We start from the raw sequence: 13,758 nt of genomic DNA on the forward strand, positions 1-13,758 counted from the left end.
TGCTGGGAAGGCTGGCAGGGATTTCTGGGTGACGTGCTGGTGGTCACTGGCACTGGGGGACAACGGGAAGTGATACCGGGTTTGAGGCCAGATTCTCATGCTGCACATCCCAGTGATGGTTCTTCCTCTCCCTCCCATCCTGGAGCTGTTTCTGATTCATTTCCTTTCTCGTCCCCTCTTGCTTTGACTTCGTTCCGAGGTTTCCCTTGGAGAGCTGGAGCCGCTCAGCCTCTCCCATCACCTCACCTCACTCCCACCATGCTCTGTGGGGCTCTTGCCCGGGATGATGGCATCAAACCATCCTCTCACCACCTCTCTGGCTGCTTTGCTCTTCATCTCTGCTCCCTTGAAGGCCACGATCTGCCAGCTCTGGCTGCACATTGCAAACAGACACTTCCCTTCTTCTGCTTGCCATGGGCAAGGGAGCATGGAGATGCTTCCTTCCCCAAAACAGAAATCATCAACACTCTGTTGGGATTTGGATGGCAAAGTGTCCCTTTGCCTATGGATGCATGGAATGGGCAGAGCTTTCCTGGATCAGGGATCTGTGGATAAATACTTGCATGATGGTGACTTGGAATTGCATGAATGGCTCTTTGCTGGGAGGGGGTGATGGGCAGAGCCCTGGGCTGAGCTCAGACTGCCCAGAAATGGCAGCAAAGCTTTTTGGGGGGGCACAAGGAGCTCTGGAAGGGTGGGGGAAATCCCTGTGTGTGTTAATAAAAGCATCAGCTGGTGATGGAGAGTTATTACCAACAAGAGTTTGAGATCACTTAAAAAATCACCAGCAAGGGCAGGAGAAAAAAAATCTCATTTTTTTGCTCATGCCGCTGCCAGTGATTTTTTTAAAGCAATCTCAAACTCTTGCTCATAACAAGAGTGACCTGGAGGAAAGGGGTTTTTGCAGAACTGGTGTTCCCAGCTCATTCTGGGGGGGTTTTGTCTGGCCCTGGCTCCTCCCTGGGCTGGGGAGGGTTTGGCAGCTCCAGGAATGCAGAATTGCAGAAGCTGCAGCTCTCCCTCCTGCCGGGCTGCACTTGCACAAACACGGAGCTTTTTTAGAAATCAGCTTTCCAGAGATAATTTTAGCCTTCAGCATCAGCTCCAGGGGGAGGTCTGTGGAGCTGCCTTCGTTTTGGCTGGGGTAGATCTCTCCAGCATGATCTAATGTTCTAAACTCTTGAGTAGGCTGGAAGCAGTTAAATGGCATTTTATTATTATTATTATTATTTTTAATGAGGACCTTTATCTGGTTAAAATGTACCTCACCCCTCCCACTCTAGAAAATCCATGTCTGTGTTCCAAGAGTTGGGAAAACTTTTGCAACAGAAAATGCTATAAATATTTTCCCTTATTCATTATTTTCTGGTTTTTGTGCCTTTCTGTCACTGGAAGCAAAGCTGTTCCTTTGTCCCTGCTTACAGAACTGTAGGGAAAATTTATTTTTTTATTATTGTAGAGCAAATCCATGAGATTAATTTTTTTTTTTTGTATGTGTGCTCATTTAGCTGATGGGAACAACAGCCTTGGAAATTTGGTTTGTAGAGATTTGTTTGGTTTGGTGTTTCTGGAGCAGATCTAAAGGTGCCTCTTTAATGAGGTGTCTCTCCCTCCACTGAGATGAAGCTTTGTGGCTGTGGCCTCCAAGAGGGTCTTTAAAGGAGGTTCAGCAGCTCCTGCATTGTTTTCTGGGCAGGAAGGAAATGAAGAAAAAGCTGTTTTCCCTTTCAGGAAGGTCGGGAGAGCTTTTCCCTTCCCCTCTCTCACTGAGCTGGGATCAGAGGCAGTGCTGCCACATTCATTCCCCTTTTCCACAGTTAATTTCTGTCCTCCTTCAGACTCACATCACCCTCTCACGTCCTGATTGCTCCCAGTTTCCCCAGAATTTCTGGACAAAATGGATGGAGCAGCTCTGAGTGGTGGCTGCTGCCTCTGCCTGGAGGTCAGGAGGGACGAGGAGCTTCCCTCTGCTGGGAGGGGAGCTGGGTAAAGGACACGGTGCCTGCTGGCTGGGGACACATTTCACAGTCTGGGCCACTCACACTTCCCAGACACCAGACTGCACCGTGGCCTCAGCCAGAGTCCTCAGTAAATTCATTTTCAGTTCCTTAAATCAGCCCCTGACAGCACTGAGGGTACTGCACATGTGAATACATTTAATATATTCAATAAAATGTATTAAATGCATCCCCCCAGCCCTTAAAGGGCTGCACAGTTTATTGTTATTGCAGCTCCAGCAGCCTGAGGCTCCTCTGGAAAGCACAGAGCGGGTCCAGCTGGCAGAAAACTCCAGCAGAATTCCCTGCTGGGAGAGCAGGGCACAGGGATGGGCACATTCCCAAAATCTCCCGAGGGCTGGGGCCCTTTGAGCATCCCTGGGGAGCCACTGGATATTGTCCCTGTGCTCCCGGGGATGTCACAAACGTCCCCTGGGAGGAGGACAGAGTCATCCTTAGGGATTTCCTGCCTGCACATCGTGTGGGATGTGAGGCCAGCAAATGTCCCAGTGAGGACAGGAGGTGAAACACTGAGCAAAAAGGCTCTGGAAGTCTCCAGGGAAAGGGAAAAAAAAAATCCAGGAATCAGGGCTGGAAGAAAGGACTGCTGACTTCAAGTCAAATATTTTCTGTATTTTCTGTAGCCAGTGCAGCCTTTAAAGGCTCAGCCTCACTGGGAATTCTGCTCATTGTTAGTATTTGGAAATCTGCAATTCCTGGGTTCCTTTCTGGAATATCAGCTTTTGGCTGGTGCTGGGGATAGATCTGGGCCAGGAGGTGGCTGATATTTCACAGCCCGTGTGGATCCAGGCAGGCAAATTCACTCCTTTAATCTGTATGTCAATAAGGATAAAAGATAATAACAGAATTTTTTAAAAATTAACTTCTCTGCCCAATGAATTCTGCAAATTAAAGCTTTCCTCCTCAGAAAGTCTCACCTTGGGACATCAGCTCCACACCAAGACCTAAATCAAGGCCTGTGCATTATTTAAATCCCACATAAAACCTCTTTCAAGGATTTCTTTGGGACACAGACTATCAGTTATGGCTGGTTCCCTGTGTGGACCTGAAATCCCACCCAGTGCCACCCCCAGGGACCCCTCCCACTGTCCCAGGGGCTCCCAGCCCCAATGTCCAGCCTGGCCTTGGGCACTGCCAGGGATCCAGGGGCAGCCACAGCTGCTCTGGCAATTCCATGGCAGCCCCTGCCCACCCTGCCAGGGAACAATTCCTTCCCTAGATCCCATCCAGCCCTGCCCTCTGGCACTGGAAGCCATTCCCTGTGTGCTGTCCCTCCATGCCTTGTCCCCAGTCCCTCTCCAGCTCTCCTGGAGCCCCTTCAGGCCCTGCCAGGGGCTCTGAGCTCTCCCTGGAGCCTTCTCCTCTCCAGGGGAGCACCCCCAGCTCTCCCAGCCTGGCTCCAGCTGCTCTCCTTGCCAATGAGGAATGTGACAATTGTTCATCCTGTGCAGCTCTGGCCGTTTGTGTCACGGTGCTGCGCTTGGTCATTTGTTGGGTTTTTGGGTTTTTTTTTGTTTTATTTTTTTTCTGTTGTTGCTGAATTGATCAGATTTAACAGCAGGAATAGAAAGGATGGTTCATCCCCAGCACAGACAGGATCATTTTCCCAGGAATTTCAATGCTTCAGCTCCCTTCATTCTGCTTTATCTCCATCACTTTGAAAATACAATAATGGCTCTTCTGGAAAAAAAAAAAAAAAATTAATTTTCCTCACAAATTTAACTGGGAAATCACTTCTAGTCCCTATTAAGCTGCTTTAGGTGCATTTGGAAGGCTCGAGTCCCAGCTTTCTCCAAACAACACAGGCATTTAAGCTGCTCTAAGTCCCAAGTAAGACCTCCCAGCACCGGCAGAGCTCAGGCAGCTGCAGCACATAGTTCTGGGCAGGCGTCATGGGAGCTGCTCACACTGCTCCTCCTGTGGGCTCACAATTCCTGACAGTTCCTGAGGGGTTCTTAAAAATGTAGCCAGTTTATTTCAAATCTGGGGTTTTTTTGGTAAACAATCCCCAATAAGGACCACTTACCTGCTTCGAGTTCAGTGCAATTCCTCTGCTATTTAAATCCAGCCTCCCTGCTGCTCTCTCTTGCTCCCTCAAAGATGTTTTTCCATGGTTTCCAAGGAAGTAGTGCTGTGTGGTTTTCTTTCTTTTTTTTTCTTTTTTTTTTTTTTTTTTTTTTTTTTTTTTTAACTTGGGAGCCAGAACTCTGCAAGGCAACAAGTAGCTGTGACTCTTCCCTCGTAGGATTCAGATATTCAGATCCAGCTTTCACTTAGGCAAAGTGGTGTTGATTTTACTGGAAATCTGCCGAAAGACTTGAGCATTTAATCCTGCCAGCGTTAATTAAGGGGTCTAAAAAAAACACAAACTGGAAGAAGAGCCCTGATCAGATAAATATCCCTGTCCTCCAGATTGCTCCCAGGATGATCACTCAGCTTCTCAGCTGGTGGAAAGGAGCCTCCAGCTTTTAATTTCCTTAAAACGATGCAGAGGGGGCAGATGAGGATCTGTCCTGCTGAGTCTCCCTCCCCTAAAGGGATGCAGCATTCCTGTTTTGTTGGGATTTCTCCAACAAAATTTGCACCCAGAGCTTTGCAGGAGGATCTTGGCCAGCAGCTTTACCTGGTCTGACCAAAGGGGATGAAGGGGGAGAGAGAGAGAGAGGAAAAAGGAGTTAGAGGGGAAGGAAACAAAGCTTGGGATGAGTTGGTGCTTTGGTGTTTGGGGTGAATTTGTTGGCCCTGGGGGCTGGCAGTGCCTGGGCAGGGCAGGAGGGCAGCAGCACACACTGCCCTGCCCAGGGACAGCAAACAGAGCAGGAGGTGACACTGGTGGCTCCTGGCACAGCCTGTCACCCCCAGAGGCTGCTGAGCCCCAGCAGAGGTGCAGGAGGGCTCTGGGGGCCCTGCCCAGGTCTTGCAGCTGCACAGGGACAGGGACACTGCTGTGTCCATCCTTGGACACCTGAGGTGGCCACGGTGGCCTTGGAGCTCCACTGAGAAGCTGAGCCCAAAGCATGCCCCTGAGCAGCCCCCTTTCCTCAGGAATCCCCTCCTGGTGCTTCCAGGGCTGGGTGCTGGTGGCACAGAGGATTTATGGGCTGGTTTTAGGGTACCAGAAATGCCTGGGGATGTCCCCTCCCTCTCAGCCGAATCCCCACAAAGCCTCTGCTCACACCAGGCACTGCCCCAGGCTGATTTTGTGTTTGTTGCCCTTGGAGAGGCTCCAGGCAGGGGTTTTGCCGTGGTGGCTGAGCAGGGATGGGGCAGTGGTGGCAGCTGGGCTGTGAGGTGTGAGCTGGACAGGCAGCAGCACAGGCTGCACTGCAGCACACTCACTCAGTCTGTGTCTCTGCTGGTTTTCATTGCCAAAACGAAATTCCAGTTCCATGAGGCCACAGTTGGGACTGGCTGGACGGGTTTTTTTTCATTTTCAGGCACTGGTGATTCACTGGGAGCAGAGGTGGCCCTGAGAACACACTCCTGGCTCACAGGGTGGGTTTGGGGCCACGACAAAACTCCTGCTTTGGGGTGGAGAAAGAGGCTCTGATTTGGAGCAGGGAGCTGAGCCAGGCTGGCCTCATCCTCACACCTGAGTGTCCTGACCATGGGGCTAAGGGCAGTTAAACATGAGGCTTAAAAATAATAAATCTCTCTTATTTGGAGCTGTTTTGCTGCTTTCAAATTATTAAACATCCCCTGAATCCACGTCCAGGTTGGGTGCCAGATACACAGGGATATAGAGTCAGCCTTTGTCTCTCGTGGTCTTTCCTGCTGGAGCTGCTCCATTTTGTATAAAATGGGCTGAAATAAATAATTCATGGGCTAAGGAGAAATCAAGGTGGCAGCTGGGTGCTTGTGGCACTCTCTGAGAGGCGAGGGCAGCACAGGTAATGCTCTGCTCCAGTGAATAGTGGCTTTTTTTATCCCTGATATCCAGAGCAGCAGCAGGAGAGGCTCCGAGAGCCCCTCTGTGCTCCCACCAGCTCAGGGACTGGGGATTTGGGACTGCAGGACCTCACTGTCCTCACTGGAGGTTGTAAGAAAGTGGGAAAAATCTGTTTTTCCTCTTTTTTTAAAATTGTTTGTTGAGAAAACCAAGCCTAGTGCTCCTCAGCGGCCTCAGGTGTCAGTGCCAGCAAGGCTGAGGGCACATCAGGGGATGGGAAATTCAAACACTCAGCAGGGCCCAGGGTTCTTCTCATCATCCCCTCAGCCCATAAATCCCTGGAAGTGTCCAAGGCCAGGCTGGACAGAGCTTGGAGCACCCTGGGATAGTGGGAGGTGTCCCTGCCCATGGGACTGGATGGGCTTTAAGGCCCCTCCTAATCCCAGTCTGGGGTTTTAGGAAGAGCTGTAGGAGAGGAAAAGGGAAAATGGAATGTTTTTTTGCTTTAATTCTCCTACCCTTCATTTTCTTTGCTCCACCTGCCTGCTTTTCCCCCTCCAGCAAATGCTCCCCTTTGTTCAGCATTTCCCTGGGCTGTAAGTGGAGTTAATTAGTGTCTAATTAACCTGCCTGTAATTTGGGAGGTAGAATTAGAGAGGTGCCCTCTGATGGCCAGGAGCTATCTCAGAGCAGCCCCAGTGACCCCACATCCCACTCTCCCTCTCCCAGGGGCTGCTCTTCCCATCCTGGCCCCAGGAAGCCTCATTAGGAGGTTTTTGAATTCCAGAATTTCTGAATTCCAGGGGGTGTCCAAGGCTCCTCCTGCTCAAGGAGCTGAGCTGGCCCAGCCCTTTGGTGCATTCCAGAGCACCTGAGCCATTCCTTTTTGGGGAAAACAGGAATGTAGGATTTTCCCCTCTTCCTGGCAACTCAAACCCTCATTTTATTGTAGAATCCTAAAATCCTTAAAGCTGGAAAAGCCCTCCAAGATCATCCAGTCTGACCCTTCCCACCACTGCCACCACTGCCCCATGTCCCCAGGTGCCACATCCACTTGTTTTTGGAACATTTCCAGAGCACCTGAGCCATTCCTTTTTGGGGAAAACAGGAATGTAGGGTTTTCCCCTCTTCCTGGCAACTCAAACCCTCATTTTATTGTAGAATCCTAAAATCCTTAAAGCTGGAAAAGCCCTCTAAGATCATCCGAGCCCAAACCTCCCCCAGCATGTCCCCAGGTGCCACATCCATTGTTTTTTGGAACATTTCCAGGCTAGAACTGCTCTGCCCTGTGGTGCTGAGGAGTTTGTCCCCTCCAGGAGGGATGAGGTTGGAGGTGATGCCACATTGGGATGTGTTTCCCATCTCTGCTTTCTCACCATTTTTAATTTGCTGCACCCTCACAGCTGAAAGCAGCCCAGGCCGTTTCTTGCCCCAGCCCCAAAGATGTGCCCCAGCAGTTTTTTCCAGGCTGCAGAACACCTGCAGCCCTGCCAGCACCTCCTGCTGAACCCCAGGGCAGCAGCAAAAGGAGGGAAGGGGACACCTGGCCCAGTGTCACGGGGGATTTGCAGCGGGCAGGGGATAGGGGACAGTCAGGGACCTTGCTCTGGTTCAGAGAGAGTTTTAATTTGTGACTGCTGAGGTTTGCAAAAGGAAAAAAAAAGAAGAAGAAAAAAAAAAAGGAGGAAAGGAAGAGGGGAAAAAGGAGCCATATTTGAGTAAAATATATTTTCTGTTTCTTTTCAGGGAATCTGACTAAACACATGAAGTCAAAGGCCCACAGCAAAAAATGTCAGGAGCTGGGCGTGTTGGTATCTTCACTGGTGGATCTGGAAGCCGAAGAAGGTAAAAAAAAAATCTTTCCCTTAAAGCTGCTGTGGGTGCTGAGAGAGGGGCAGGACCCAGGCAGGACAGAGCCCTGCTCTGCACAGCTGGGAGCACATCTGTCCCCACAGGCCCTGCCAGGGGTTTGTGTGGGCCCGGGGCTGTGCTGGGAGTGGCCCCAAGGGCAGGGGGTGAGCCTGGGCTCCCGGGAAAAAGACAGTGTGACACAGGGACAGTGTGACACAGGGCAGTGTGACACGGGGCAGTGTGACACGGGGCAGTGTCACACAGGGCAGTGTCACACAGGGCAGTGTCACACAGGGACAGTGTGACACAGGGACAGTGTGACACAGGGCAGTGTCACACAGGGCAGTGTCACACAGGGCAGTGTCACACAGGGGCAGTGTCACACACAGGGGCAGTGTCACACACAGGGCAGTGTCACACAGGGCAGTGTCACACAGGGCAGTGTCACACAGGGCAGTGTCACACACAGGGGCAGTGTCACACACAGGGCAGTGTCACACAGGGACAGTGTCACACACAGGGGCAGTGTCACACAGGGGCAGTGTCACACAGGGCAGTGTCACACACAGGGACAGTGTCACACACAGGGCAGTGTCACACAGGGCAGTGTCACACAGGGCAGTGTCACACACAGGGCAGTGTCACACAGGGCAGTGTCACAGAGGGACAGTGTCACACCCAGGGCAGTGTCACACAGGGCTGTGTCACACAGGGCAGTGTCACACACGGGGGCAGTGTCACATAGGGACAGTGTCACACAGGGGCAGTGTCACACAGGGGCAGTGTCACACACAGGGGCAGTGTCACACACAGGGCAGTGTCACACAGGGACAGTGTCACACCCAGGGCAGTGTCACACACAGGGGCAGTGTCACACAGGACAGTGTCACACACGGGGGCAGTGTCACACAGGGCAGTGTCACACAGGGACAGTGTCACACCCAGGGCAGTGTCACACACAGGGGCAGTGTCACACAGGACAGTGTCACACACGGGGGCAGTGTGACACAGGGCAGTGTCACACACAGGGACAGTGTCACACACAGGGGCAGTGTCACACACAGGGGCAGTGTCACACAGGGACAGTGTCACACCCAGGGCAGTGTCACACACAGGGGCAGTGTCACAGTGGGGCAGTGTCACACAGGGGCAGTGTCACACACGGGGGCAGTGTCACACAGGGCAGTGTGACACAGGGACAGTGTCACACAGGGCAGTGTCACACAGGGCAGTGTCACACACAGGGACAGTGTCACACACAGGGACAGTGTCACACAGGGCAGTGTCACACAGGGGCAGTGTCACACAGGGGCAGTGTCACACACGGGGGCAGTGTCACACAGGGACAGTGTCACACCCAGGGCAGTGTCACACACAGGGCAGTGTCACACACGGGGGCAGTGTCACACAGGGCTGTGTCACACACAGGGACAGTGTCACACAGGGCAGTGTCACACAGGGCAGTGTCACACACAGGGGCAGTGTCACACACGGGGGCAGTGTCACACACAGGGCAGTGTCACACAGGGCAGTGTCACACACGGGGCCAGTGTCACACAGGGGCAGTGTCACACAGGGCAGTGTCACACACGGGGGCAGTGTGACACAGGGACAGTGTGACACAGGGCAGTGTCACACAGGGCAGTGTCACACACAGGGGCAGTGTCACACACGGGGGCAGTGTCACACAGGGCAGTGTCACACACAGGGCAGTGTCACACAGGGCAGTGTCACACAGGGCAGTGTCACACACAGGGGCAGTGTCACACACGGGGGCAGTGTCACACAGGGCAGTGTCACACACAGGGCAGTGTCACACAGGGACAGTGTCACACAGGGACAGTGTCACACAGGGACAGTGTCACACACAGGGCAGTGTCACACAGGGGCAGTGTCACACAGGGGCAGTGTCACACAGGGACAGTGTCACACAGGGGCAGTGTCACACAGGGCAGTGTCACACAGGGACAGTGTCACACACAGGGCAGTGTCACACACAGGGACAGTGTCACACACAGGGACAGTGTCACACAGGGACAGTGTCACACAGGGGCAGTGTCACACAGGGCAGTGTCACACAGGGACAGTGTCACACACAGGGCAGTGTCACACACAGGGACAGTGTCACACACAGGGACAGTGTCACACAGGGCAGTGTCACACACAGGGACAGTGTCACACAAGGCAGTGTCACACACGGGGGCAGTGTCACACACAGGGGCAGTGTCACACACAGGGGCAGTGTCACACAGGGCAGTGTCACACACAGGGCAGTGTCACAGAGGGGCAGTGTCACACACAGGGGCAGTGTCACACAGGGGCAGTGTCACACACAGGGACAGTGTCACACAGGGACAGTGTCACACACGGGGCAGTGTCACACAGGGCAGTGTCACACACAGGGCAGTGTCACACAGGGGCAGTGTCACACAGGGCAGTGTCACACAGGGCAGTGTCACACAGGAACAGTGTCACACACAGGGACAGTGTCACACAGGGCAGTGTCACACACAGGGGCAGTGTCACACACAGGACAGTGTCACACACAGGGGCAGTGTCACACAGGGCAGTGTCACACACAGGGCAGTGTCACACACGGGGGCAGTGTCACACACAGGGGCAGTGTCACACACAGGGCTGTGTCACACACAGGGCAGTGTCACACAGAGGGACAGTGTCACACAGGGGCAGTGTCACACAGGGCAGTGTCACACACGGGGGCAGTGTCACATTGGCAGTATGACATCAATTAATTCATTGTCCCCTTCTTGCCTGAGGCTGCAGGGGGTGCTGTGGCCCCCCTGGCTCTGTGGGGTGTCCCTTCGTGCAGATGCTGCCCCCGGCGTGTGCTGGGCTGGCTGGATTTGTGCCAGCACTCCGTGTGATTTTGGGATCACAGGACGTCCCCAGATTTCATTTCCTGTATGTTTGTACAGGGTGTGCACCAAGGTGTCCTGGGCAGGGATGGGGTCAGAGGAGCTTCCCTTCCCTTCCCTTCCCTTCCCTTCCCTTCCCTTCCCTTCCCTTCCCTTCCCTTCCCTTCCCTTCCCTTCCCTTCCCTTCCCTTCCCTTCCCTTCCCTTCCCTTCCCTTCCCTTCCCTTCCCAAACCTTCCCAAACCTTCCCAAACCTTCCCAAACCTTCCCTTCCCAAACCTTCCCTTCCCTTCCCTTCCCAAACCTTCCCTTCCCAAACCTTCCCAAACCTTCCCTTCCCTTCCCACCAGATTCTCTCCCACCTGGTTAAAGCCAACACTGGATTTCTGCTGGAAATGGGAATATTGTGCTGCATGAGCAGAGAGGCCCATTGCTCACAAATGTCAATATTAAATACAGCAGCCAAGGAGATAGGCAGAAAATGGGATTTTGTTCTCTAATGGTTGGGGCCGTTTGGATGGATGAGAAAATAACACAGGAATGGCAGAAAGGTGCATGAGAAATTCGAGATCCCAGCTGTGATCACAGCCCCTGCTGTCAGGGTGAGGGGCAGCTCCCTCCCCTGTGTCCTCTCTCTTCCTTGCAAAGAGGCTCAGAACGAGAACCGAACGAACTGTTTTAATTAAATAATAATTAAAAAGTCTCCAATTTCCACGTGACACAAAGCAGCACAGGAAGGTTGCTGTGCTTTCCTCTGGGGGCAGGCGGGGAGGGAGCAGCAGTTCCTAAAACTCCCTGGATTATTTTAAACCGGAGTTGTATTTCACTTGATTGTTTGTATTTCTATTTAAGGGGCAGCAGAAAGCAAGGGGTGTTGCTATAAAAGGAGATTGGAGTTTAATTCCTCACTCCTGCCTGGGCTGGGCTCGCTGGGGTGGTACCAGTTGGGGAGAATAAATAACACACATGGAATGAGATGCAACCTCAGACAAAGCTGTCAGCAGGACACATTCCCACTCATTCCCTCCCTCCGTCCTCCCTCCCCCCCTGCCCTTTCTCTCCCCATGAGCTCAGCTCATTCAGGATGAATTTTGGAAGCCTGGGCTCAGGTCTGAGCTCTGTCCCTGCCTGCAGGGATCCTGTCAGGAGGCCAGAGCGATTCCCTGGGGCTGTCTCAGCACTCACTGGGATGTTTCCCTCGTTGGAATTTGTGGTGGCAAATGCAAACAGCTCCTCACTTTGGGGCTGGCTTCACTTTCCCTTCTCTCCTGACCCCTGACCCTGCTCTGTCCCGGCTGGGGCAAACAAAGGAGAGCACCAGGACCAGGCACAGCTCCTGTCTGTCCCCAACCCCAAACCAGAGTCAAGGGCTGGCTCACAGCTCTGCCAGGGAAATGCATTCCTGTTCCAAGCAGGAAATATGCACAGCTCAGCCTACACTGGGACTTTGGAATAATATTTGTTCTGAGCTCAGCTCCTCTGGGAGTTTGCAAACAGCCCGGGCACAGCAGCTCCTGTCAACGTGGGGGATTTCACAATGGAGCCAGAATCGCTCCCCAGGGAAAGCTGCTGGGATAGAACTGCTGGGATAGCACTGATGGGATAGAACTGCTGGGATAGAACTGCTGGGATAGAACTGCTGGGATAGAACTGCTGGGATAGCACTGATGGGATAGAACTGCTGGGATAGAACTGCTGGGATAGAACTGCTGGGACAGAACTGCTGGGATAGAACTGCTGGGATAGAACTGCTGGGATAGCTCTGCTGGGATAGCTCTGATGGGATAGAACTGCTGGGGTAGCTCTGCCTTCAGGGAGATTTTCACTGGGATGAAATTCTCCTTTCCCTTTCCAGCTTCAGGCTGACTCTTGGCTGGATAATCAGCCACGGGACAATCCATGTGAATCCAAACACTCCATGAGCAGTCACTTGTCAGGCCCTGGTTTATTCCAAATAAACCAAATCAAGCTTTTTATTCCTTCATGGGGACTTGGTGACCGTGTCCCCTCTGGAGCCACCCTGGCTGCTGTGGGCAGGGGTGGCCCAGCTCCTTTAATGTCCCTGCAGCTGCTGGCAGTGGCAGCTCTGATGGGGACTGTCCCCACTGGGGACAGCAGGAGCAGCATCCCAGGCTGAGCCGATGGGGAGGGGCCAGCAGGGCTGGGATGTGTCACACACAGGTGTCACACACAGGTGTCACAGGTGTCATATGTGTCACACACAGGTGTCACAGGTGTCACACACAGGTGTCACACACAGGTGTCACACACAGGTATCACAGGTGTCACACACAGGTGTCACATGTATCACACATGGGTGTCACACATAGGTGTCAGAGGTGTCACACATGGGTGACACACAAGTGTCACAGGTGTCACACACAGGTGTTACACACAGGTGTCACACATGGGTGTCACACACACAGGTGTCACACACAGGTGTCACACATATGTGTCACAGGTGTCACACACACAGGTGTCACACATAGTTGTCACCTGTCATCCCACACCGGGGTCCGAGTGTGTCCCAGCTCTGCTCCATCTCTGGGCACATCTGGGCACATCTGGGCATCCCCAGCCCCTCGCAGCAGGGCCCTGGCAGTGCCGTTCCGTGAGCTGCAGTGACATCCAGTGGCTGTTCCCGAGGACCTCTCCGGGCTGGGCTGGCACGCTTGAAAAGCAAATTTTTCTCTGAGCACTGAAAGCTCGGTACCCAGCTCAGAAAGCTCCTGCTGGCCCTTCGAGCAGCTGAGAGATGTATTTTAACCTGCAGAAATATTTCACATCCTTTAGTATTTGCTTTTTTATCCTCCTCACTGCCTACAAGCTCTGATTTACAAAGCCTAAACCCTCTGCCCCACAGAAGCACCTGAACCACAGCTGGAATTTATCCTACCCAGGGAATTTATCCACAGAGGTTCCTTCCACCCTGTTGTTTGATTTTTTTGCCAAAGTCCTGCCTTGGTGGTGTTTATTATGAAATCTAGGCAGGAAAAGGCCCAATACGTGGAGTTGATGGCAGCTGTAGATATTCTGGAATCACCATTGTAACAAATAATCATCAAACCCCACTGAAGGATGGAGGTGCTGCTGTTCTCATCTATTAAAGGGTGGGGTTTTTTTGC

General features: G+C 52.8%; 1 protein-coding gene across 6 annotated transcripts in view; it reads left to right on the forward strand.

The window, feature by feature from the left end:
- Positions 1-13,758, forward strand: part of HIVEP3 (HIVEP zinc finger 3) — a 267,897-nt gene that overhangs the window by 243,292 nt on the left and 10,847 nt on the right. For all 6 annotated transcript variants that reach the window (XM_088178525.1, XM_088178522.1, XM_088178523.1 and 3 more), the window contains one exon: positions 7,654-7,752. In XM_088178525.1, coding sequence (XP_088034651.1) covers positions 7,654-7,752 — 99 coding nt within the window. The remainder of the gene's footprint in view (positions 1-7,653; positions 7,753-13,758) is intronic.

The sequence above is a fragment of the Sturnus vulgaris genome, chromosome 24, assembly GCF_052056855.1.
Source record: "Sturnus vulgaris isolate bStuVul1 chromosome 24, bStuVul1.hap1, whole genome shotgun sequence".
In the NCBI taxonomy this organism is placed as follows: domain Eukaryota; kingdom Metazoa; phylum Chordata; class Aves; order Passeriformes; family Sturnidae; genus Sturnus; species Sturnus vulgaris.